This window comes from Cnephaeus nilssonii, assembly GCF_951640355.1.
Source record: "Cnephaeus nilssonii genome assembly, chromosome: 19".
NCBI classification, from domain to species: Eukaryota; Metazoa; Chordata; class Mammalia; order Chiroptera; family Vespertilionidae; genus Cnephaeus; species Cnephaeus nilssonii.
Window position 1 is genome coordinate 21,719,691 of NC_137090.1, and position 24,995 is coordinate 21,744,685.

Sequence of the window (24,995 nt, forward strand, 5' to 3'; positions counted from 1 at the left end):
TGGGTCCCGGGTCCGGGTGAGGCCGCGGGCCCCTGGATCCGGGAGAGCCTGGCCCCGGGTCCGGGTGAGGCCGCGGGCCCCTGGATCCGGGAGAGCCTGGCCCCGGGTCCGGGTGAGGCCGCGGGCCCCTGGATCCGGGTGAGCCTGGCCCCGGGTCCGGGTGAGGCCGCGGGCCCCTGGATCCGGGTGAGCCTGGCCCCGGGTCCGGGCGAGGCCGTGGGCCCCTGGATCCGGGTGAGCCTGGGCCCCGGGTCCGGGCGAGGCCGCGGGCCCCTGGATCCGGGTGAGCCTGGCCCCGGGTCCGGGCGAGGCCGCGGGCCCCTGGATCCGGGTGAGCCTGGGCCCCGGGTCCGGGCGAGGCCGCGGGCCCCTGGATCCGGGTGAGCCTGGGCCCCGGGTCCGGGCGAGTCCGCGGGCCCCTGGATCCGGGTGAGCCTGGGCCCCGGGTCCGGGCGAGGCCGCGGGCCCCTGGATCCGGGTGAGCCTGGCCCCGGGTCCGGGTGAGGCCGCGGGCCCCTGGATCCGGGTGAAGCCGTGCCCCTGGGTCCGGCCGAGACCAAACCAGAGGGAGTCGGACCTGCATTACCACCATTTGTCCACCATCCAGAGCTGAGGGGTCAGTGCCGACATGTACTCATAAGGAACTGGTGGACATTGATATTGGGTCTCAAAAGAACTGTTGGTCCAGAAAGAAACTCACTACAGACTGATTCATTTGCCTGTCAGCATAACTATTATTGCTCGTCGCACATTCAATTCTTATAAGTATATCTCTAGTGACACATGATTTCGCTCATCTAGGGGAAATGACGAACAACATGGACTGATGAACAAGAACAGAACCAGAAACAAGGAGGCACCGATCGGACTATCGGGCCTCAGAGGGAGGATAGGGGAGGGTGGGGGGAAAAGGGAGAGATCAACCAAAGGTCTTGTGTGCATGCATAAGAGCCTAACCAATGGTTAAGTTCAACAGGGGGTTGGGGCATCCATGGGGAGGGGTGTGGGATGGGAATGGGGGGATGAGGACAAATATGTGACACCTTAATCAATAAAGAAATTAAAAAAAAAAGAATACAAATAAAAGCTATTAAAAGATAAAAAAAAAAAATTGGAATTGGTCTTTAAGTAATTATATCTTTGACCCTCTTTGAAGAAATAGCATTACTGTCTGGTCATAGTTGTGGAATATACAGTTATGAAGACGAATCTGGGTAAAAGGGGACCACTCTAATTAACCACGCTGAGATCCTTTAACAAATACCTTGTGGGCAGAACTAATATTATAGAACGATATCCTTTGTAGTTAAGACACTATAGTGTTGTTTTTTATCTCCTATCCTATAATCACCTATTAATGCAACACTTGGAAGTCCTTTCAGATGCTTTCTTTGGATTGCAGTTTCTCTTTCCCACCTATAAATGCCCTATTCACTTACCTAAATCTATTATCCTACCCAGTCAGCGTGGCTCAGTGGTTGAGCGTTGACCTATGAGTCAGGAGGTCACAGTTCGATTCCAGGTTGGGGCACAGGTGCCCGAGTTGCAGACTCGATCCCCAGTGTGGAGCGTGCAGGAGGCAGCCGATCAGTGATTCTCTCTCATCATTGATGTTTCTCTCTCTCTCTTTCTCTTCCTTTCTCCCTCCCTCTCTCTCTCTCTCTCTCTCTCTCTCTCTCTCTCTCTCTCTCTCTCTCTCTCTCCTTCCTCTCTGAAATCAGTAAAAATAATCTATCCTTGTCCCTAATCTTTTTAAAAATATATATTTTATTGATTTTTTACAGAGAAATATCGATTAACTGCCTCCTGCATGCCCCCTACTGGGGATCAAGCCCACAACCAAGGTATATGCCCTTGATCAGAATCGAACCCGGGACCCTTCAGTCCAAGGGCTGATGCTTTATCCACTGAGCTAAACTGGTTAGGGCTCCTTGTCCCTAATCTTGTCTCAATCTGTTGCTTTACTGGGTTTCAGTCTAAATTAATTCCATTGTTAATCCCATTGTTTGTACATTTTGTTGTTTTGCAACGACCTTTTTCTGGTCCCTACCATTTGACCATGCCACTTGCTTAATCTTATTGCAATTTCAACTTGTCTGCATAAAGAAACTAATTTGGTATCTATCTGTATTTGTAGGCAGATCTAAGAAAAAAAAGCCTACACTGGTTGATAACTTCCCACTGGTTTTGAAAGACATCATTATAATTAAATAAAATAACATCTTTAAAAAAGATGTAATGTCTGGAAAGCAATATGCTAGGCACTGGAGAGGAGGCCAATACAAAGAAAATCCATGGTTCTTGCTCTCAAGTAGTTTACTGTTTATTGAAGGAGGGGAAAATATAAACAGTTAAGTTCAATATAAGTTTAAATAGGAAAATAAGTCCCCCCCAAAATATATGATTATAAAGCATCATCTTTCAAACCAAGTGAGAATAATGAAAGAGAGAAAGCTTTTGTAGGTAAAAACACCAATTTTAATAAGATGCTAAAATCACATGATGTTTTGACTCCTAACCCCAGTTTCTGAGGGCAAGAGAAGAAAATGTCTTTATCTTTGATGGCTTTGGAGAAGACTATGCATGTATTCTCCTCTTGTACAGGGAGAAGAGGCCAGGTGAGAATAGGGAAGACTTACAAAAGAGTTAGAATAAAAATATATTAATAAGAATATATGTTAATATAGAATTATGTACTAGGTACTGTTCTAAATGTTTTTATTGACTAATTTTTAAAGATATAAGTAGGTTTTTAATATATAACTGTAGAGGGAAGATCATAAGTCAAAGCATAAAAGCCTAATTCATAAGTTCTTTCTTTTGTGTTTTTTTTTATCAAAAAGAATGGTTGTACTAATATTATCTCATTTTCATTGACCAGGAAAGGATCTATATTAGACTGAGTGAAGAAGTAGGCCATGTGACTGCATAAAGGTACACAGAAATAAGATCTTTTACTAGGTGAATTCCCTGTGCTACAAAAAGCTAGATTATGGAGGTACTTTACCTACTATAATGTTAACCTAGTCTTACTTTTCTTTTAATAATTTCAATGAATAGTAAAGGACTTTTTTCAATTCAAAGAAGATAAGTATTTTGAGGGTGTGCTGCGATGGACAATTTAAAATGAGGAGTAGTACAAGAGAAAGAAAGGGCTACCTTCCCAAGCCATGAACATAGGAAGAAACCTTAAGTCCTTGGGTAGTGGCAACAAAAGCAGGAGTTTAGTACTTCATCACAGAATGCAAGAGCATAATCTCCATTTATACATTTAGAGAAGATAAAACGTGTAGACAACTTGTCTAATACTACTAAAGGAGTTGGTATTGAACAATGGATTAAATCTAATTTAGCTGATATATTTGACCAGATGCAGCTAGAATGACTTTTCAGGTAGCTAAATAAGCAGGAGGTAGAATATATAGCTCTGTTAATTTTGGTTAATTTCAAACTACTGTATCATGCCTGCTTGTAATCAAGCAGGCTGTTATTTTAATACCAGGGCCAGCCCTTCCATTTATAATGCCATGAATCCCTGAGGTATATGAATTAAAGCTGGCCACTTAGTAGAGATCTCTTTGGGACCACTTATATGAAATGATAACTTTTTAAAAATTAAATCTAGAGAGGTTCCCCAGAAGTTATGTATAAGCCTTCATTAGGTACATTTTCCATTTTGAGTTCTGGTGGATAGGAGCCAATAGGTTGCTGAAACCACCACCACATACTATAATATACTGAATATGTAAATGCTTAGTACTTGAATCTTTAATATATTTGGTTGGTTATAAAGCATCATCTTTCAAACCAAGTGAGAATAATGAAAGAGAGAAAGCTTTTGTAGGTAAGAACACCAATTTTAATAAGATGCTAAAATCACATGATGTTTTGACTCCTAACCCCAGTTTCTGAGGGCAAGAGAAGAAAATGTCTTTATCTTTGATGGCTTTGGAGAAGACTATGCATGTATTCTCCTTGGAGAATGAACATTTATTCTTCATTTTTGTTTTAAAGATCTTTTTTAAAATATATTTTTATTGATTTCAGAGAGGAAAGGGGAGGGAGAGAGAGATAGAAACCTCAATGATGAGAGAGAATCATTGGTCGGCTGCCTCCTGTATGCCCTACATTAGGGATCGAGTCTGCAATCTGGGCATATACCCTGGCTGGGAATGGAACTGTGACATCCTCGTTCATAGATAGATGCTCAACCACTGAGCCACACCGGTCAGGCTGTTTTAAAAATCTTTATACTTAAGCAATTTGGCAGAGACAATATTAATGCCTATGTACAATAGCTAAAAAGCCAATTCAGAAATTCAGTAATATAAATTGGAAGAGACAGAAACCTGATGTGTCATTTCCCACATTGCTTTGCTGTTGCTTTCTCTGGAAAATGATGCATTCATGATGTTCTTGGAAGTGTGATGAACTGAGAAACCTCATCTTGTGGTGAGATTCTGGATTTCAGTGGAATCATTCTCAGGATAGGGGGAAGCAGTCATTTCACAGTCCCAGCAAGTTACCAGGACATAAACATGGGCATTTTCTTAGACAGAGATCCAGGAGACAATAAGCAAGACATTTTAAAAAATGGTGAAAATATCTTTGGATGCCAGTGGCCCCTGTCCAGTCCTTGTTTATATTCTTCTTCATTGGTTACATTAAAGGGAAAAACTTGATACTATTAGAAAACAAAATCATAAGACCTCCATAAATTCAGGCTTTCTAAACTGGAGGAAATTTCAGAGCAATGACAGGGATTTTAATAAAGGAAACTAAAATATCAAACCAGTAATTTGAAAATTGAGGAAATTCTTGGTGTTGATGAAAAGTATAGATATGGAAATTTAAGGAGCTAAAGGGACTTATTTCCCATGGGGAGTCTTAGAGCCCCCGGGAAGCATTGTTTCCCTGGCATTCATGTTGAATACAATCTCTTTTTCTGTTCTTGAAATTTCTGGCACCGTGTCCCATTTGACAATTGGGACTAATTGGATTCTTTTCTTCATTACAATTAGAAAACTTTGTTCCATTTTGAAACATAAAATTTATGTCTCTTCAGAGTTACTCTATTGCCACTATGAACCAATTTGCTGTCATTAGGTGTAAATAAAATATATTTATGAGTCATGTAATTTTGGTTCAAATTGAAATTCCATGACTAAAATTTAATTTCTCAAAAGATGATGGTGCCAATTATTTCTCAGCTCTTAGAAGTTAAGAAATAGAAATTTTTTTTTAATTTAAAAAATATATCTTTATTGATTTCAGAGAGGAAGGGAGAGGGAGAGAGAGATAGAAACATCAATGATAAGAGAGAATCATTGATCAGCTGCCTTCTGCCCAATTGGGTATCTAGCCCACAACCTGGGCATATGCCTTGACTGGGAATTGAACTGTGACCTCCTGGTCCCTAGGTCGGTGCTCAATCACTGAGCGCACTGCGGCCAGGCATCAACAGCTACCAGAATAAGAACAAGGTGAAAAAGGAAGAAGAGGAGAAGGAAATGATGACATAGGCTTGTCCAAATCAAGTTTAGTAAGTGATATTATTTAACACTAGAGGCCTGGTGCACGGATTCATGCACTAGTGGGGTCCCTTGGTTTGGCCTGTGGCTCTCTGACATCCCCTGAGGGGTCCCAGATTGCGAGAGGGCGCAAGCCAGGTCGAGGGACCCCACTGGTGCACAATTGGGGCGAGGGAGGGACCGCGGGAGGGCGCCAGGGCGTGTCCGGCCCATCTCACCCAGTCCTGATCGGCTGGACCCAGCAGCAAGCTAACCTACTGGTCGGAGCGTCTGCCCCCTGGTGGTCAGTGTGCATCATAGCTAATGATTAAACGTTTGCTTAGGCTTTTATATATAGACTGGAGGCCCGGTGCACAAAATTCATGCACTGGGGCAGGAGTCCCTCAGCCCGGCCTGTGCCCTTTCTCAGTCTGGGAACCCTTGGGGGATGTCTGACTGAAGGCTTAAGTAGGCCTAAGCCATCAGTCGGACATCCTTAGCACTACCATGGAAGCAGGAGAGGCTCCCGCCACCACCGCTGTGCTCGCCAGTTGTGACCCTGGCTTCTGGCTGAGCGGCGCTCCCCCTGTGGGAGCACACTGACTACCAGGGGGAAGCTCCTGTGTTGAGCATCTGCCCCCTGGTGGTCAATGCATGTCATAGCACCTGGTTGTTCGCTGTTCGGTCGATTTGCATATTAGTTTTTTATTATATAGGATGATTCCTTTTTTCCCCTCACTGGCAAATATGTACATTTTCTTCCAAAGAAACCTACTGTACTGGAATTCATATTTTTTTTTATAAGACTCAACTGGAAATGTAGAACATTTGTTTACCAAATATAAATCCAAGAAACATCTTTTTTATATTTATTCTTTAAGACAAAGGAAATGATACAAATGGTATTCTAATTCCATATTTAGAAAAAAAACTTTTCAGAAGAAGGAAGCTATAGGTGCCTGACGTTGCATATTTTTAGGATGCCGTAGAGTTTTTACTTAGGTTGCTTGTTCTTAATTCAAAGTAATAGTCCAAAATCAAACATGTATTTTTTAATCAACTAGTGTGAATTTTAAATAGCAGATTTCTGCTTTTACAAATAAATCATTTTTATCAAGTTCATCTGTTCCTCTTCATATGGTATATTACAAGTGGGTTGCACCTGGCAGCTTTACAAACTGGAATTTGGATTCTAATAACTCCAGTGAAAGATTCCTCTCCAATATCTGGGCTTCTTCATTGCTACAGACATTGAACATGGTTTTAGCACAATTGCTTAACGTTCCTTCAATTAGAAATTGCAAGATAGCTGTCATCAAACTTCTGTAATATGGCAGAATTAATATGTGCCATAGAGTAAATACCTATAATGAATTCTTGTCTTGAAGCAAATACATTGCTTTCATAGCTGATGGAAAAATCAGAAGTGTTTCCATTTTCCTGGTTTTTAAAATGCACATACAATAAAACGAATCTCAAAATAAAATGCATGGGTGTTTTGTTTTTTTAAATTGCAATTAGGAAATACAAAAAATAGCTTTATTTTCATCACAGTGAAACTTTAGCATTATATTTAAGACATGAAATATAAAAATTACAGAGATTGATAGGTTTTGAGTAAGAGATTGATAGGTTTTGAGTAAGTTGTATATAGTTGCTAAACAGAATGAATTTTGCTGTCTGGAAAGCCCACCTAAAATTCACTCTAGCCTGGCTGGCATGGCTCAGTGATTGAGTGTCGACCTCTGGACCAAGAGGTCGCAGTTTGATTCCCGATCAGGGCTTATGCCGGGTTGTGGGCTCTATGCATAATTCGATGATTCTCTTCCATCATTGATGTTTTTGTCTCTCTCTCCCTCTCCCTTCCTCTCTGAAATCAATAAAAATATATTTTAAAAAAAGGTTTATCCCCTCTCTGTCTTCTCTGCACTGGGAGCAGCTCCCCTTATCCTCTGAAAATGTATGCCTGCACCAAGTTTGTCTCCACCCTCTCCTTGGTCAGGAGCGCCTCTCAGCTGAGCTGGTCAATGTCTGCAGTGGTGCTGAAACGACCTGAGACACTGACAGATGAGAGCCTCAGCAGCTTGGCAGGCCCACGTTCCCTGACCTCGCTTATTTCTAGCCGCAGCTTCCAAACCAGTGCCATTTCAAGGGACATCGACACAGCAGCCAAGTTCATTGGGGCTGGGGCTGCCACAGTAGGGGTGGCAGGCTCTGGGGCTGGAATTGGGACTGTGTTTGGGAGCCTCATCATTGGTTATGCCAGGAACCCTTCTCTGAAGCAGCAGCTCTTCTCCTACGCCATTCTGGGCTTTGCCCTCTCAGAGGCCATGGGGCTCTTTTGCCTGATGGTGGCCTTTCTCATCCTCTTCGCCATGTGAAGGAGCTGTCTCCACCTCCCATAGTTCTTTTTCCCGTGTGTTGTCTGCCCTGTATGTTCCTTTTCCTATACCTCCCTAGGCAGCCTGGGGAAAGTGGTTGGCTCAGGTTTGACAAAAGGAAGACAAATAAATACTGTATTAATAAGAAAAAAAAAAGGTTTATTAAACTCCCTTGCATTCAAGCAAAGATACTGTTTTACTTCATTGAGTGGCTGCCTCCTGCATGCCCCCTAGTGGGGATCGAGCCTGTAACCCTGGCATGTGCCCTTGACCCGAATCGAATCCGCAGGACAAGGCTCTATACACTGAGCCAAACCGGCTAGGGCTTTAATAAACCTTTTTTAAAAACTTCTGATCCACTTAGAAAGTAAGAGAAAAGAGGTTTTAAAAAGTCTGTTCTGGTTATCTAGGCAAAGCTTGTGATCACTATCCTAACAGAATAAATCATATAGAAAAACACATTAGCAAAGACTGAAGTGAGTAATAAGATAAAACAATATGCTCATCCACTGATAGCAGTGAGAAAGGCAACGTGTGTTTTTGCAGTGTGGTTTTATGCAATTGAATTGAACAAAAATTGTACTAACTTATGAACACTAGGGCTACCAGAGAGAGAGAATGGTGACCATCTGTAGCTAAGCATCTGTGGCTAAGAAGTTTCTTCTTCATATAATCATAGTGATGACATCATTCACAAGTGGCAGAACATAGTAAAGCATTTATCTTTTATTCCACAAGGTGGTATGTTTTATGTATAAACTATTTGGGGTAGTGTTTTTATTCTGAATTTAATTATGTGCTTTTTAAAAATGGTTTTCTTATTTTTGACTTGTTAGTACATCACTTAGAATCCTGCCTCTGGGTCTAACAAATTGCCTGATGCCAAAGTAGATACATGTACTTGTTCCCAAATTGATAACACATGCCAAGATTTTCTGTATTGCCCTCAATAAACACACTTCTGGGGGTATTCTTAACCCTGATCTCAATGAGAACTCTTAAATGTGTTCCCTCTCAGCAAGAAGATCAGCTTCCCTATACTTTCCGCCTGTGGTTATAGCTTTAAAAATTAAATATACTTCACAGAAATAATATGTTCCTTTACATATAAAAATTATTTGCATATAGTATAGGATTGAATGAAGTTGAAAAATAATATTAGAAGTTATCTAAAACAAAAGTTGAAAATTGTTGGCAATATAAAGTTCAATTTTAACCTAACAATCTATCTTAAGCCTTCCAACTACCTCGGATTATGCCTTTTCCTTTTTTCTAAAATGACTCCTTCAATGCCCCCCCCCCCCCACACTCTCAAATGAGTCTGAGATTTCAAGTTAAAGGTTTTTGATTTTTGATTCTTTATGTTTGCTTCCTATATCTTTGTTTCAGAAACGTCTGTAAAAACATCAGTAAGGTGCAAGCTGATATATAAACTGCAGTGTATATTTAGAGTACATTGTCCATTCACCCATTAATTTATTCATTCTCTCACTCACTTGTCAAATATTTATTAAGTGCCTTCATTATTGTTCCTGGCATATTATGTTAAGCATTGAGGATACAAAATGGGATGAACCACCTTTTAAGAGTAATAATACAGTAATGATAGCCTTAAACCTAATATTCAGCAAGATAAATGAGACTGTAATTTTTATTTAAAAAATATTTATTTCTAATGATTTTCTATATTTTTTCTATTATTGATTTGAAATTATTGTTTCATTTATCTTTTGCTTACCTGTCTTCAATATACTTTAAGCTAAGAGTGACTTATGGTTTAAACATCACATCTTGCCAGAAAAAAAATATATATCGGCAAATGCATTTAAATATTTTATGAGTTTCTAGTAGCTCCTAATTGTCATTTTACTCTAATTGTTCCTTTAAAATAGTTTTAGATTCTCATTGTATGCTTGGGTCATGGAGTGCTAGAAAAAGATGGAGGGAAATGGTCTCTGCCAGTAGATTGGAACTCAAATGTTATTTATTTAGAGAGGATTATAGTTGGTATGAGCTCAGAGATCAAGAGACAGTACACACTGCAAAAACATATAATTATTAATAGGACACATAATAGAAGGTTTAACTATATATACAACAGAAATGAGTAGTCGCTTTCTACCCTGGGAGGCGTTGGTTGTCTTCTTAAAGAGTGTCCTTGTTCAAATGTAAAGCAAAGCCAATGATCATATGCTTTTCTAACTAGAGATTAGCTCAGGTGTTTACCTTTAACGGTCTTTTTACTCAGGGCACAAAAAAATGGCATGTTGAAATGAAAAAAACATTCTGTATACCGAGAGGAAATGCTGCTGCTAAATAGTAAGGTAATTCTTATTCAAACTAAAAATGTCTCTCTTTTCTTTTTGTCACTCAAATTGAGTCATCAGACTGTTCAGTATTATGCTTAAGCCAATAAAATGAAGAAAGAATATTCAGAAGTAAAACATGCCCATACTTATACAGTTTCAAGTTAGAAATGGTTGGTTAATTATCTTAAGTTGCTACCCGCTACAATATTTAGTACTTTATTCCTGAAGTGCTGCACAAATATTAACGAATTGCTTCCATAACACTTCTTAAAGTCTGCTAGCATTGTCCCTGAGATTTCTAAGGCAAAGAAAGAAGAGATCATTTCAATAAATGAGCTTAGGGCTAGAGGAACCACAGCATGGTCATCATACCCTTAAGTAAGTCCTGTTTTAGAAGGAAAATATGTTGGACATGGTTATGTGCCAAAATAGACAATAACTAACTGTTCTAGATCAGAGTAGAGAGACAGAAAACTAGACCTATAGTTGGTCTTAGAGCAAAGGGCTATTTTGCTCCTTAGGAACGGCAGGCATTAAAACACCATGATTCTGTCTTACTCCCTAACTTCTTCAGTAGTTACTTTGAGACCAGGGAAGGTAATTGCCCTTCCTCAGCTAACTCTGAACACATATGGAACATACTACCCTTACAGTCAAAGGCAGTTACCTTAGCATGTAAGATGGGTGCAGCCCTGCTTGTCAAATTTTCCCAAAGCAGAAGTAATAAAAAACTAGCCATTCCCCAGGAGCAGATCTTCAAAATTAGAAAAATGCCTGGAAATATGGAAGGAAAAAAAAAAGAGTTGGAGCAACACTGCAGTTTTCTACATGAGCTCTCCCCCTTGCCACCGCCTTTTTAAAAAATAAATTAACTCATCATGAGATTTCTAAATGCATTCTTCTAACATATGGTAAGGAGTGTAAACATACTGGACTTATTTTAGGGGAAGAAATAACCTGATTGATTCAAACAGTACCTCGGAATTTATTTAGTAATGTCAGAAGTCACAACTTCTTTTTATCACTTCGGATTCACAAAATTGCATCAGAAGAAGATATATGCTTGAGTCTGATTGCTCCCAGACATGCATTTTTCCTCCATCAAGGATCTAAAAGAATACTAAAAAGCCAACTTGTATTTGTGTGGGTTTTCGTGGCACTCATCCAGAGTGATTTCCCACTGAATGTTATGCCAAACCTGTGAAACTATCAGGATATGTCCTGACACCAGTAATTTTCTCTTGGGAGTCTAAAATTAGGGTCCTTCTGTTGATATAACTGTTCTCCAAATTTAACTAGCTAGTTTGTATTGCTTTTGCGACTTGAGAGTAGGAGTGCTGAGTAGGCAAGTGTGGAAATGAGCATATACAAAATTAAATAAATGTGAATAATCCTACCTAATAATAGACAAATATGCAAATTGACCGTACCTTCGCTATGCCCACGATTGGCCAGGAGGCGCGGGGGGGGGCGGGACTCGGGGTGGTCGGGGTAGCCGATTGGGCCAGCGGGACACTGAGCTCGCGTCTGAGCCATGGCTGTGTTGCGGCACAGAAGGGGACTCTGGGGCAGCAAGCTCACGTCCCACCACGGACCATCAAAAGCGGGGGAGCTGGGTGCCTGTCCACTCAGGCACCAGGCCTTTCAGAAGCCTCCACCACGCTGGAGGCTTCTGAAAGGCCTGGTGCACCAGCGGACAGGCACCCAGCTCCCCCGTGATCGAAAGCGAAAGCATGTAGGGGACCCTACACGTGCATGATTCAATCATGCACTGGGCCTCTAGGTGCTTAATAATAGAAGAGTTCTGATACCAGAGATCATGGCATTCTTAACTTTGAAATGAGCAACACAAAATTCAAAACACAGTTTAATTGAATGTAGAGAAAGTACACACTGGAATGAAGGCAAGTACTGCCAAGGATTAAGTCTTCATACTTTTTCATTAGGAGGAGTCCCTCCCATGCACACGGGCCACCATGCTCGGAGGCAGCAGGAGACACTGTTGCACTGTTTTCTTCCCACCCCGAGAGGCCTAAGGATGAAACCAGAGATCATCTGCTTGTGAATATGGGGGAAAGAACCCCTTTTTACAGCATGGGTTTGATGTGATGTTGATGGTAAATGACATGATCACTGAAAACAGATGCCATACAGAGTCTCGTTGATTGATGCGCAAATCTCTGACAGCAGAAACCCAGGTTGTCAGTTTGCCTTCATGGTTGTCTTATTGAGATCTAGGCAGGAAAGGATCCTCTTCATTGCAAATGCTGGGACGTGAGTCATGCTGCCAGAAATAAAAGGTTCTTCTATCTGGCCTTATTATCCCAAAGTGTAAGAACAAGGAGAATGTTTTTTAAAGGTGATATCAGGAATTTTGAAATCCCCTTGAATAAATTGTCTTCCTTAAATGAAAAACATTTTCACAGAATAGTTCATTAGAAGCTCTTTTTCTTGATGAAAACAATGTTCTATTCTCCTTAAAAAGACCGTTGCTATTATCTTTTAAGTGTTTGGTATCCTTCCAGATCGATGTGTGAGAACTTTGGTTAACTTGGGATTTTGTGAAATGAGGAATTATGGCCCCTCATGCTTTTGGGTGAGTTTGGATGTGGTCCTAGTACAGAGAGAAAACAGGACTTGACCATGTGCAGTCCAAGAGGGACTGACTTGAATTAAGAAGCCTCTCAGGAAGCAGCTATGGAGCCTCTGCACCTGAACTAAGTTTGGGAGACATGTGCCGGTTGGTTCTAATTGGTGCCGTCTGATCAAGCAAATCAAAGGAATGAAGTATTTATAAGCTCTGGAGTGAATGGTATTCTTTAGAATCTCAACAAACTATATATTATGTTAGATGTTAATCGTGCGTGATTCTGTAGAGAAAAGCAGTTGGCAACAACATGAGAAATGATGGTGTTGGGTAATGTGATGTAGTGAAAAGGCATCTGAACCCAAAGCCTATAAATACTTCATTCCAATGGTAGATTCTAATTATATTTTCTGAATTGGTTTTTGACTGGTTGGCTCATTTTATATTTAATAACAACATCTACTAAAGATTTTTAACTATAAAAGGAACATATTTTATTTAAAAATTAGATAATATAAGAAAAACCACCTATATTTCTACTACCCAAAGGCAAGCAATATATTTTTCTATGCACAGGTTTTTATATTTTTAAAATATACCATATATAAAATGTTATATTTTGCTTTTTAAACTTAACATTATATCACATTTTAATTTTTTTGTTTTCGTGTTAAATTACTCTAAATTTTCTTTTATTAGCTATAATGATAATCATCAAATGAGCATCTTATGGTATTCTTAACCATTGCCTCATTGATGTGTATCACTTCTTATCATGATAAGTAATATTGCAATGAACATTTCTCTGCAAAGTTGTATTTCTGGATCTTGGTTTATGTTTATTACTAGAGGCCTGGTGCACAAAATTTGTGCACTGGAGGGGAGTCCCTCAGCCCAGATTGCAAGAGGGTGCAGGCCAAGCTGAGGGACCCTGCCAGTGCACGATTGGGGCCAGAGTGGGACTTGAGAGGTTGGCCAGCCAGGGAGGGACCACAGGAGGGCTCCAGAACATGTCCGGCCCATCTCGCTCAGTTTTGATCGGCCGGACCCCAGCAGCAAGCTAACCTACTGGTCGGAGCATCTGCCCCCTGGTGGTCAGTGCACATCATAGCGACTGGTCGACCGGTAGACTGTCTGCCCCCTGGTAGTTAGTGCATGTCATAGCAAGCAGTTGAGCGGCCTTAGCATATCATTAGCATATTACACTTTGATTGGTTGAATGGACAACTGGACGACTGGACACTTAGCATATTAGGATTATTGGTTCTCAGGTATAGAATTGTTAGGTTAGACTAAAAACTTTTTAAAGGCTTTAGGTAGAAATTGTGAAATTGTTTTCCAGAATGGTTGTATCAATTTACATTCTCTCTAGCAGAGTGTGACAGTATTCATTTCATGTCTTATTCAGGTGGCTGATTTTTAAAACTCTCTTGGGATTTCATGAGGCACAGTGGCATTTGGAAAGCGATGTGATTGCTCTTTGACCCTTTCCTTCACCCCCACCCCCGAACTCTCTGTGTATAATTTTCTTTATTATGAGATGAATTACAAAATCTCATCTATATATAATTTTTTTTAACTGGGAACACCTAACAATTTTTATTTTCCCCAGATGACAGTAGTCTAATGAAGGAGAGGAGGAAAAGCCTTGGCTAGGGAATTGAGGCGCATTCTCTACTTTACTCCTTCACTCACACACTGTGACCTTGCACAAATTACTTAACCTCTTTGTGCCTCTATTTCTTCATCAACGAGGGCAGTGGATTTAAACAGATTATCTCTAAAATGCTTCTGACTATAAGATTCTTTGATGCTATCAAAACTATTTTTTTTTCTAGAAAAGAATGACCCTTCTAACTCCTCCTCCTTTCAGAATCCAAATGGAAAGTGCCTGTTATATTTATTTCCAGAAGCTTTCAGTGAATTTAAATCTATATGGCTATATTGGGTTAACTTTCATGTTTCTATCCAGATTTACTTTAAAGAAATATCACGACAAGAGCATAACTTTTGCTTGATCCTTTTGTCAGTTAAACAAAAACAGATGAAAGTTATAACAAAGACTCCTTTAAAAATATAAGTATATGGTAGAATGTGCCAAATTATGCCCTAAGCTTTGTAGTGTAATGGTCACTGGTTTCAGTGGGAATTTCACACAAATCTTTGAGAGAAGAATTTGGGGTTCGTAAATATAGCACAGATCATATCCTCTAATTGATAACATCGCCTTATCTGAGCTGCTGCGAACACTTTTTTGCTTATTTCATTTTTGTATATATGCTTAAATATGATGCTAACATGGAAAAAACACATATTATTTCCTAGGAGGATTTTTTTAAACAGAACTTTGGGTTATATTTTAAAAAAATAAGTTTTATTGAGGCATAATTCACATAGCATAAAATTAACCCCCTTAAAGTATAATTTAGTGGTTTTTAGTATATGCACAGAGTTGTACAACCATCACCATAGATTGTATTTGAAAAACAAATGAAAGTGTCTAGACAATATACCAGTTGCTTGCTCTTATTTAGTAGATTTGGTATTATGTATAGATTCTTTTTTCATTCAAGACCTTTTCTGTTGTAAAATTTTTAATTGTTCAGAGTTAATAAAATAATTGGGTGTATTATGGGCACATTTTCAGTTTAATTAGAAATCTAGCCCAACTGGTGTGGCTCAGTGGTTGACCATCGACCCATGAACCAAGAGGTCACCAGTTTGATTCCCAGTCAGGGCAAATGACCAGGTTTCCGGCTTGATCCCCAATGGAGGGCGTGCAGGAGGCAGCCAATCAATGATTCTCTCTCATCATTGATGTTTCTATCTCTGTCTCCCTCTCTGAAATCAATAAAAACATTTTTAAAAATCCATCTACCAAATCTTTGGTTTACAAAAATAGAAAAATTAAAAGTGTGTATGTTTGATGGTTTTGCAATACAATGAAAGCTGAATAAGAGGTTGATGAATTCATATGTTTCTGAATTTATTTTAAATATTTGTCATTTAAAATATTTCCTCCCTCTGTTGACTTAGAATTCAAATGGATGATTATATATCATGCCCAGACCAAAAATATCTGAAGGCGATAGAGGGATAATAATTGTCTTTTCTCTTCAAGCTAAAAAAAAAAGCTGGTATTTTGAGAAAGCATAGGTATAATTCAAAGTGATAAGTAATTATAACTAAGACATATATGTTTTATCCCAAGTATTTCATAAGATTGATTGTGGAAGAGTTAGATTTTTTTATTTAAGCCTTTACAATAAGCTTGCTAGTAATCTTTTCTTAACTATTTTATAAACAAGCTGAATAACTTACTCCTGCACTGAGTGACTTTTTAGTAACTTTTACTACTGAAGATATAAAAACAAAACACTATCATTATAAGTTTAGATAAAAACCTTTTCTTTTAAACTTTCCAAGATAGCATCTCATCTTTTTTTAAAATAAGTATATGTTTTTATTGATTTTTTTTAAGCCAGAGAGAGAGAGAAACATCATCGATCATCAGCTGCCTCCTGCATGAGCCCGCAACCTGGGCACGTGCCCTGACCGGATATCGAACCGGTGACTTCTTGGTTCCTGGGTCGATGCTCAATTGCTGAGCCACACCGGCTGGGCAGCATTTCATTTTTCTTCCCCGGTCTATCTCTTAGGAATTGTATGAGTTGTCATAAATTATTCTCTTACTGTTCAGTTTGAGAAATTGGTACCTATTTTACAGATGGGAAATTTGAAGTAAAAAAGCAGAGGCCTAACATTCTTGCTAGGACCTCAGTACAGACCTTAATGATAAGACCTTCTCTTCTAAGTCTTTATTACTTGAAATGACCTTGACTAAGTCATCTAACCTTTTCATGTCTTATTTTTCTCATCTGCCAAATGAGAGTAAAGGATGGTCTAGTTATATGTCTGCTTCTGATGACCCAAAGTAGTTGTGTAACATCAAGTAATTGTATGTAATCTTTCCCTTGGAAAGATACCAACAAATTAATATTTTATATGAATTATACATTTTTTTATAATACCTTGATCCACATTTGGGAAACTCGTTGAACTCTTAATCTAAAATACACTGAAACACGATAAGAGTCTAAATAAGCTAACTCATATTAGGATATTTGAGAGAGATTATGAACACTGATTTTTATTTTGTTTTTAAGTGAGCACTGAGATATATGAGAAGTGAACTTAGCTTAAGGATAATAAGATGGCTCATAATGAGACATAAGAAAAATTCATGAAAATATGTGGTACAATTAGCTGAATCGAATTACTTTAGCTGAAAACAACCAAACTTGTTAACAAGGTAGAGACTAGAAATAGAGAGCATGATTTTCATCTTTATAAAATTGGGACTGTTCTGTGTTTTATAAATGTGATTTACATATTAGTGGGATGCTACCTATAAGGCAGCATTGTTCTCTAGGAAAAAGACGGATGCCCTCTGCTGCCATCTTATTTCCTTCTGCTTGCTGTCAAAACAGGAGGGAAAAGGCAAAAGCCACGCAAGGTGGTCAGGGAGCAGAGCTGGGAAGGTCTGGAATCAGCACCCCCAAGGGTCTGCCTATTTCCGACTGTTTATAACTTCACTCTAAAGTGAGTTTACATAATCATTAGCATATACAAACATAATTAAAAAAATATTTCTAGTAGTAATACCATCTGAGAGAAATGTGTGCTGTAAAAATTCAGGAAAACTCGTATGAGGTGGAAGTATCTTCTGTATAAGATTTCTCTTGAAGTGAAACTAAAATAGGTTCCTTGTTAACCAGAAGAAACCTCAGCCAAAAATTCTTTTGGAGCTAAAGAGGACCTTCTTATTCAATTAAGCAACCTAAAAGATTACTAAAATGTATGCTGTGGGCCTAGAATTGTTCTATTTCATTGTTTTAGTGAAGCAGATGGAAAATTCTGGCTGTAGGTGGCAGCAGCACACCAACGTGTTCTTTCTAAAGCCTCCCGCGGTGAGTTTGTGAGAAAGATGTTAGGAGCTCTGGTTCCTGGAGGACTGCAGTTCATTCACTAAAATACCAGCCACGGTTTTCCTTTGTTGAGGGTGAAAAATTTTCTTCACTCTGCAAGCATCCACATCTAAATTCACTACATTCAGGCAGCTTTAAGCATGTTCCTTTCGTCGTGGCATTGGGGAGGCACCATGAATGTGTACTTTATTAGAGCTTCTAAAAATACCAATCACAGGACCTTTGAAAACACAGATTTGTCAGCATTTCACATTAATGGCTCTTTTATTTGTTTGTTTTTGTTCCTGATTTATAGACAGCACCCCATTATAGAGGCAATATATCTTCATTTAAATAACTTTCAAGTTATTTATGACTGGCAATGACTTTGAGGTTGGGTGTTTTACTTTGTTTTATTTTTGTTAACAGGTTCATTCTGGTGCTAGAGATAACAATTAGAACCTAAAATAAAAGCAGTTTTACAGAGTTCTCTGGATGTTTGCAATAATCTAGCTAATTGCATGAAAGACCCCAGTTTTTCATGGAATGTCCTTTTTCACATCCAGCTATATTCTAACTTAAATTTTTAACAAAAGAAAAACACGAGTAATAAGTGAGGGAAACTCACTATGTGACAGATACTATGTAAGGTTCTTTTATATTTCATGTCATTTAAGCCATGTTACAAAGCCAGTTATTTTGATCTTGCACATGAAGAAACAAGGGCCACAAGATTCAATGACTTGCCCAACTTTTCACAGCTTACAGTGGTGGGGACAAGCTGCAATGCAGGTTTTTTATTCTAAGACTAGAGGCCCAGTGCACGAAATTTGTGCATGTGTAGGGTCCCTGGCGGCTGCCAGCCGCTGGCCGGGGCCTCCCTTCCCCCAGCTGCCTGCTGCTGGCCAGGGCGGGGCCAGCCAGGGAGAGGGGCCTCGGCAGTTCCGGCTGGCCCCACCTCCTGGTCAAACTCCCGGTCAAACTCCCGGTCGAGGGGACAATTTGCATATTAGACTTTTATTATATAGGATCAGTTTCTTCAGAGCCATTACAGCTGCTTCTCTGAAGAGAAAGACAGACTGGTAGGTAGGACATGATAGATTTAAGACAGAAAAATGGGTATAATTTGTAAGCACTTGGAATGGGTGGTGGATGGTTTTTAAAATTTGTTTTCTTTATTCAATAAATATTTATTAAATGTTTGTTATGTACTAAACCCAGGATGAGAATTGAGGAAACACTGACATAATCTACTAGTATAATACACAGTTCTTGCCCTTTTGTAGTGTTTAGGAGGAAGCCAACAAACAGATAATTATAACACAGTGTGCTTTATCATTACATTTACTACATTGTATAATATGGTAATATGGGAACACAAAGAGAAGGCAAAACTCACTTGGTATAGAGGGGAATACCCTTCCTGAAGAAATTGACATTTCAGTTGTGTCTTATAGGCTACACCAGCCAATTGGAAGGCACAGAAGAAGAGTATTCCAAACAGAGGGGCAGCATGAACCAAAGTGTGGAATTTACATTAAATAGTACCATTTAGCTGTAATACTAAAGCGAAAAATTTAGAAAATAATTGTGTTGATCTCAAAGCGAAGAGACAGGGTCACTATTTTCTCATCAACCCTTAACTACAACCTAAAAAGATTAGCTTAATAATACTAAATCTCAAGGACATTTAATTATATGACAAACTCAACCATCAAAATTATAGTGATGAAGAACCTGGGAGGGGAAGGAAAATAAGAAAATTGACCTTTATTGAATAGCATTCATGTTATCTCAGTACTTCACATTAACTCTGTGATATTAATAGGAACGGATCTGTGTTAGGATAGCATTTAAAAACATTAAGGAACTTGCCCATAGCAAGCTGGAAAATGGTAGAGCCACAGTTGGGGCTCTAGTGACCATAAAACCTGTGCTGTCTTTATGCCTTTGTAGGGGAGGAAAAGATATCTTCTCCCCTACCATTCCAAGTTCTCAGCTGGGTCTCCTGTAACAAGGCAGATTAACAAGAGAAAATCATACAAATCTATTTTATATAAATTTTATATGACATGGGAGCCTTCCTAAGGAAATGAAGACCCAAAGAAGCGATGAAATCCAAGTGATTTTATGCTAGATGTGATGAAGAGTGGACAGTTGTGGAAAGTGTGATAGGACAAAATTAATATATGCTGAGTGCAGTAAACTGGGGAAACTTAGTAAGGCCTGTTTATTCAGATTCCTCTCTATGTCCCTCTGTCTTCAGAGATAAGGATGCTCCTTTCTTCTAAGTATGCAGAGGGCACTGCTCATGTGAGGGTCTTATGACCTGCTTCAAGGGAAGGTCAGAAAGTTCATCCTGTACATGCTGTTTCTCGAATTCCTTCAACTTAAAATATTCAGTATGCCAATGGGCCATATATTGAGGTAGTGTGACCTGAAAACCCTGTCACTTTCTTCCTTCATAGTAGTCAAAAGTTAAGCATCACAAAGACTATCCTATATAATAAAAGAGTAATATGCAAATTAACCATCACTCCGACACAAAGTCCTCTCAGCCCCGCTGGAGACCTCCAGTCCCGGGGGCGGCTGCTGAGAGCAGGGCCTGCTTGGCCGTCGCCTACGGCGACCCGGGAGAGGCCAAGCGGGCTCCACAGACAGCAGAGAACCACGGGGAGCAGGCCTAAGCTGTCAGTAGGACATCCCCTGAGGGCTCCCGGATTGGAGAGGGTGCAGGTTGGGCTGAGGGACCCCCTCCACCCCTGTGCACGAATTTTGTGCACTGGGCCTCTAGTACACTATAACTTCCTTATGACTTACTTGCCTACTCCTCATCATCTCATATATAGATTAAAAACTAACTTCCTAACTCTGCCTCAGCCTTACCACCAGCACTACTCTGCAAAGCACTTATGTTATTCTCCTAAACAGGACTAGTCACATCACTTATTCAAACAAAAACCTTTACTGCCTTCCAATTGCCTTCATAATAAAGTTTACTTCTCTCTCTAATTAATAAAAAATATTGTTAAAAATTGAATTTATTGAAGGCAAATTCATACTGAAAGTAATGAGCCTGTATCATTAAGAAAGCATGGTGACCTGGCCGGTGTGGCTCAGTGGTTCAGCATCAGCCTATGAACCAGGAGGTTATGGTTTGATTTCCTGTCAGGACACATGCCCAGGTTTCGGGCTCGATCCCCAGTGTGGACATTCAGGAGGCAGCCCATCAATGATGCTTTCTTATCATTGATGCTTCTCTCTCTCTTCTTCTCCTTTCCTCTGAAATCAACAAAAATTTATTTTTTTTTAAAAAAAGAAAGCAAGCATGGGGGCATAAGAATAGATATATAGATCAATGGAAAAGAATTGAGTGTCCAAAAATAAACCCATATGTCCATGGTCAACTGAATTTTGATAATGCCAAGACTAGGAAAATATAATCTCTTCAACAAATGGTAGTGGGACAACTGGATAGCCACATGCAAAAGAATGATGTTGGGCTCCTACCTCAAACCATATACAGAAATTAACTGAAAATGGATCATAGACCTAAATGTAAACTATAAAACTCTTAGAAGAAAACTTAGGTGTCAATCTTTATGATCTTGGATTTGGCAATGGATTCTTAGATATGACACCAAAAGCCCAGGCAACAAAAAAAAGAATAGATCAATTGGACCTCACTGAGCTTCAAAATTTGTACATGAAAGGACACTATCAAGATAATGAAAAGACAGTCTAAAGAATGGGAGATAATATTTGCAAATCATATATCTGATAAAGGTCTAGTATCCAGACTATATAAAGAATTGTTACAACTCAACAACAAAAATACAGACAATCCAATTTCAAAATGGGCAAAGGACTTGAATAGGCAATGGCCAATAAGCACGTGAAAAGGTGTTCAACATCGTTTATTATTAGGGAAATGCAAAACAAAAACCACAATGAAATATCACTTCACATCCACAAGGGTGGCTATAAATTTTGTTGTTAATCCTCACCCAAGGGTATTTTTTTCCATTGAATTTTTTTTTTTTTTTAGAGAGAGAGTGGAAAGGAAGAGGAGAGACAAAGAGAAAGAAAGAAACATAGTTGAGAGAGAGACACATCAATTGTTGTCTATCTTAGGTGCCCTGACTGGGGCAGGGGAGCCTGCACGTACATGCCCTTGACCAGAATTAAACCCAGAACCCTTCAGTCCCAGGGCTGACACTCTATCCACTGAGCCAAACCACCAGGGTTATAATAATTTTTAAAAAAAGGAAAATAACAAATGTTGGTAAGGATATAGAAAAATTGGAACCCTTGTGAATAGCTAATGTTAATATAAAATGGTGTAGTTGATGTGATAAGCAGTTTAGTGATTCTTCAGAAAGTTATAGAATTACCATATGACCCAACAGTTCCACTCCCACCTATACATTCAAGAATTGAAAACATGTATTCTTACAAAACATGTACTCTTATATATGTACTCTATATATTTTTCTGTTACAAATGATAATATAGAATTTAAGCTATAAGACATAAAGCATTCAAATAAAATCATATTTAAAAGGTACAGTAATGCCCTAGATGGTTTGGCTCAGTGGATAGAGCATCGGCCTGCAGTTTGATTTCGGTCAAGGGCATGTACCTCAGTTGCAGGCCCCTCCCTGGCCCGGGCCCTGGTCTGGGCACATGCAGGAGGCAACTAATCGATGTGTTTCTCTCACATCGATATTTCTTTCTGTCTTTCCCTCTCTCTTCCACTCTCTCTAAAAATTAATGGAAAAATATCCTCAGGTGAGGATTAAAAAAAAAAGGTACAGTACCCAAAATTTTTTCTTTAATTACATTTCAATTTCTAGGGAACATTAGCCATATACATAATACAAGCATTTTATAAAAATTAACACTATTGCTCTAACCTGTTTGGCTCAGTGGATAGAGCATCGGCCTGCGGACTGAAGGGTCCCAGTTTCGATTCCAGTCAAGGGCATGTACCTTGGTTGTGGGCACATTCTCGGTAGGGGATGTGTAGGAGGCAGCTGATCAATGTTTCTCTGTCATCGATGTTTCTAACTCTCTATCCTTCTCCCTTCCTCTCTATAAAAAAAAAATCAATCCTATCTAATAAAAGAGTAATATGCAAATTGACCATCACTCCAACACACAAGATGGCTGCCCCCGTGTGGTCAAAGATGGCTGCCCCCATGTGGACACAAGATGGCCACCACAAGATGGCCAGCAGGGGAGGGCAGTTGGGAGGGACCAGGCCTGCAGGGGAGGGCAGTTAGGGGTGACCAGGCCTGCAGGGAGGGCAGTTAGGGGCAATCAAGCTGGCAGGGGAGCAGTTAGGCATCAATCAGGCTGGCAGGGGAGTGGTTAGGGGGTGATCAATCTGGAAGGCAGAAGCAGTTAGGGGCAATCAGGAAGGCAGGCAGGTGAGCAGTTGGGAGCCAGCAGTCCTGGATTGTGAGAGGGATGTCCGACTGCCCGTTTAGGCCCGATCCTACTGGGACCGGGCCTAAACGGGCAGTCGGACATCCCTCGAGGGGTCCCAGATTGGAGAGGGTGCAGGTTAGGCTGAGGGACACCCCCCCCCCTCGTGCATGAATTTCGTGCACCGGGCCTCTAGTAAAATATATTTTTTTAAAAATTAACATTATTGAGAAATGCAAGTAGATTCAAAATATTCAGATAATTTGGGAATAAAACTATGTAGATAACCATATAAAGTCAAAAGTATGGGCTAGATCATAATCATATTTAATATCTACACATGGCTCTGTATGTTTATATCTTTTTAAAAAATGTTATTAAATTTATTGGGGTGACATTTACATTTTTAGATGAGAACTTGCAACAATTGTATACTTAACCTTCAACCATATTTACTTTGAGACACTAATTTTATCAGGGGGTGAACTTCGCTGTTTGATGTTTTTTTTTTGTTTTGGTTTTTTTTAATTTATATTGATTTTTTATATAGAGGAAGGGAGAGGGAGAGTTAGAAACATTGATGAGAGAGAAACACCCATCAGCTGCCTCCTGCACACACCCCACTGGGGATGTGCCCGCAACCAAGGTACATGCCCTTGACCGGAATCGAACCTGGGACCCCTGAGTCCGAAGGCTGACGCTCTATCCACTGAGCCAAACCGGCCAGGGCATGTTTGATGGTTTTATACATCATTCAGGTACCCCTACACTCCACCCTAGTCTGGCTACTTTTCATATCTTGTGCACATGACAGAGGCAACCTCTCCTTTGACTCAGGAAAGGCATTTGTTCTGGGCTGGAGTCTGATGCAAGTCCTTGATCCTCTCCTCTCCCACTATGCCTCTTCTTTTGTGTTCACGTTGTTAGCTACAAGAACTCAAAGATGGACAAGAGGTTTGGCTCCAATTAGTATCCTCTGGCACCTGAGCCATTAGGTTGACAATTCATTTATACATCTTTCTGAGTTACTCATGATTTGACTCAACGACAGTATTTTCCTGGGTGGTATTTTTTGTTGTTGATCTTTATGCTTAAATATGGGTTCTTATTTTTCTCTGTGAATCATTATGTCAACATAGGTGTGGTTGGTTAGGTAAACACAGAGGAGATAAATGAGCTAAAATGAACTTGTAAAAGCATTCTATTTTCAATGCTTATGGTAATGACTTGCACATTTGCAATATTTCTTTCTGGCTTCTTTTCACAGTGAGTATTGATTGAGTTTGAAAGTAAAAACAAAAAAAAATTTTTTTTTTTAATGGAGATAGATAGAGGTAGGCAGGGAATGTTTCCCACCAAGAGCTCAAGTCATCTAAAAAAGTTGGCCTTGAGTAACAAAAATGCACATAAAACACTTAAAACAAAGATACCTAGTAGTTCTCTGGTAGAATTAGTCACCATAACTTTGTAATACCTTCCCATGTGTGCTTCTTCTTTGAACTTTCACTCGAAATGAAACCTGTGTTAATTAGCATGCGGTTTCTTGTCTTGGAGAGCAACATGGTTAAAAACCAGATAAAGAAGTCAATGTTTATGTTAATCTAGGGTATTTGAAACTTCTTTTATCTTTAAAATATTCAACTTTCCAGCTCTATAGAAAAATAGGTGTTTGTTAAGGTATTTTTAGCTTGTTTTTGCTTCATTTTCATTGTTGGATTTCATAGAGACAATAGTTCCTAGTAATAACTGTTTACAGTGAAAAGAAGTTCAAGGCAAATTGAAAATATTTTTTGAATGAGCTCAAACAATTT

At 39.5% G+C, this 24,995-nt stretch overlaps 2 protein-coding genes across 2 annotated transcripts in view; both read left to right on the top strand.

Annotated features, from left to right (window-relative positions):
- BRIP1 (BRCA1 interacting DNA helicase 1) overlaps window positions 1-24,995 on the top strand; it is a gene marked incomplete at its 3' end in the record, with an annotated part of 210,772 nt that overhangs the window by 141,941 nt on the left and 43,836 nt on the right. The gene's annotated exons all lie outside the window — the stretch shown is intronic.
- LOC307115714 (ATP synthase F(0) complex subunit C2, mitochondrial-like) lies at window positions 7,423-7,961 on the top strand. Its single transcript, XM_079799091.1, has one exon. It carries the CDS (start codon window positions 7,469-7,471, stop codon window positions 7,889-7,891), a length of 423 nt encoding a protein of 140 aa, XP_079655217.1. The 5' UTR covers window positions 7,423-7,468; the 3' UTR covers window positions 7,892-7,961.

Bases quoted from the DNA above. Each gene is read 5' to 3' on its own strand.
- LOC307115714 (XM_079799091.1), top strand. From the start codon at position 7,469: ATGTATGCCTGCACCAAGTTTGTCTCCACCCTCTCCTTGGTCAGGAGC.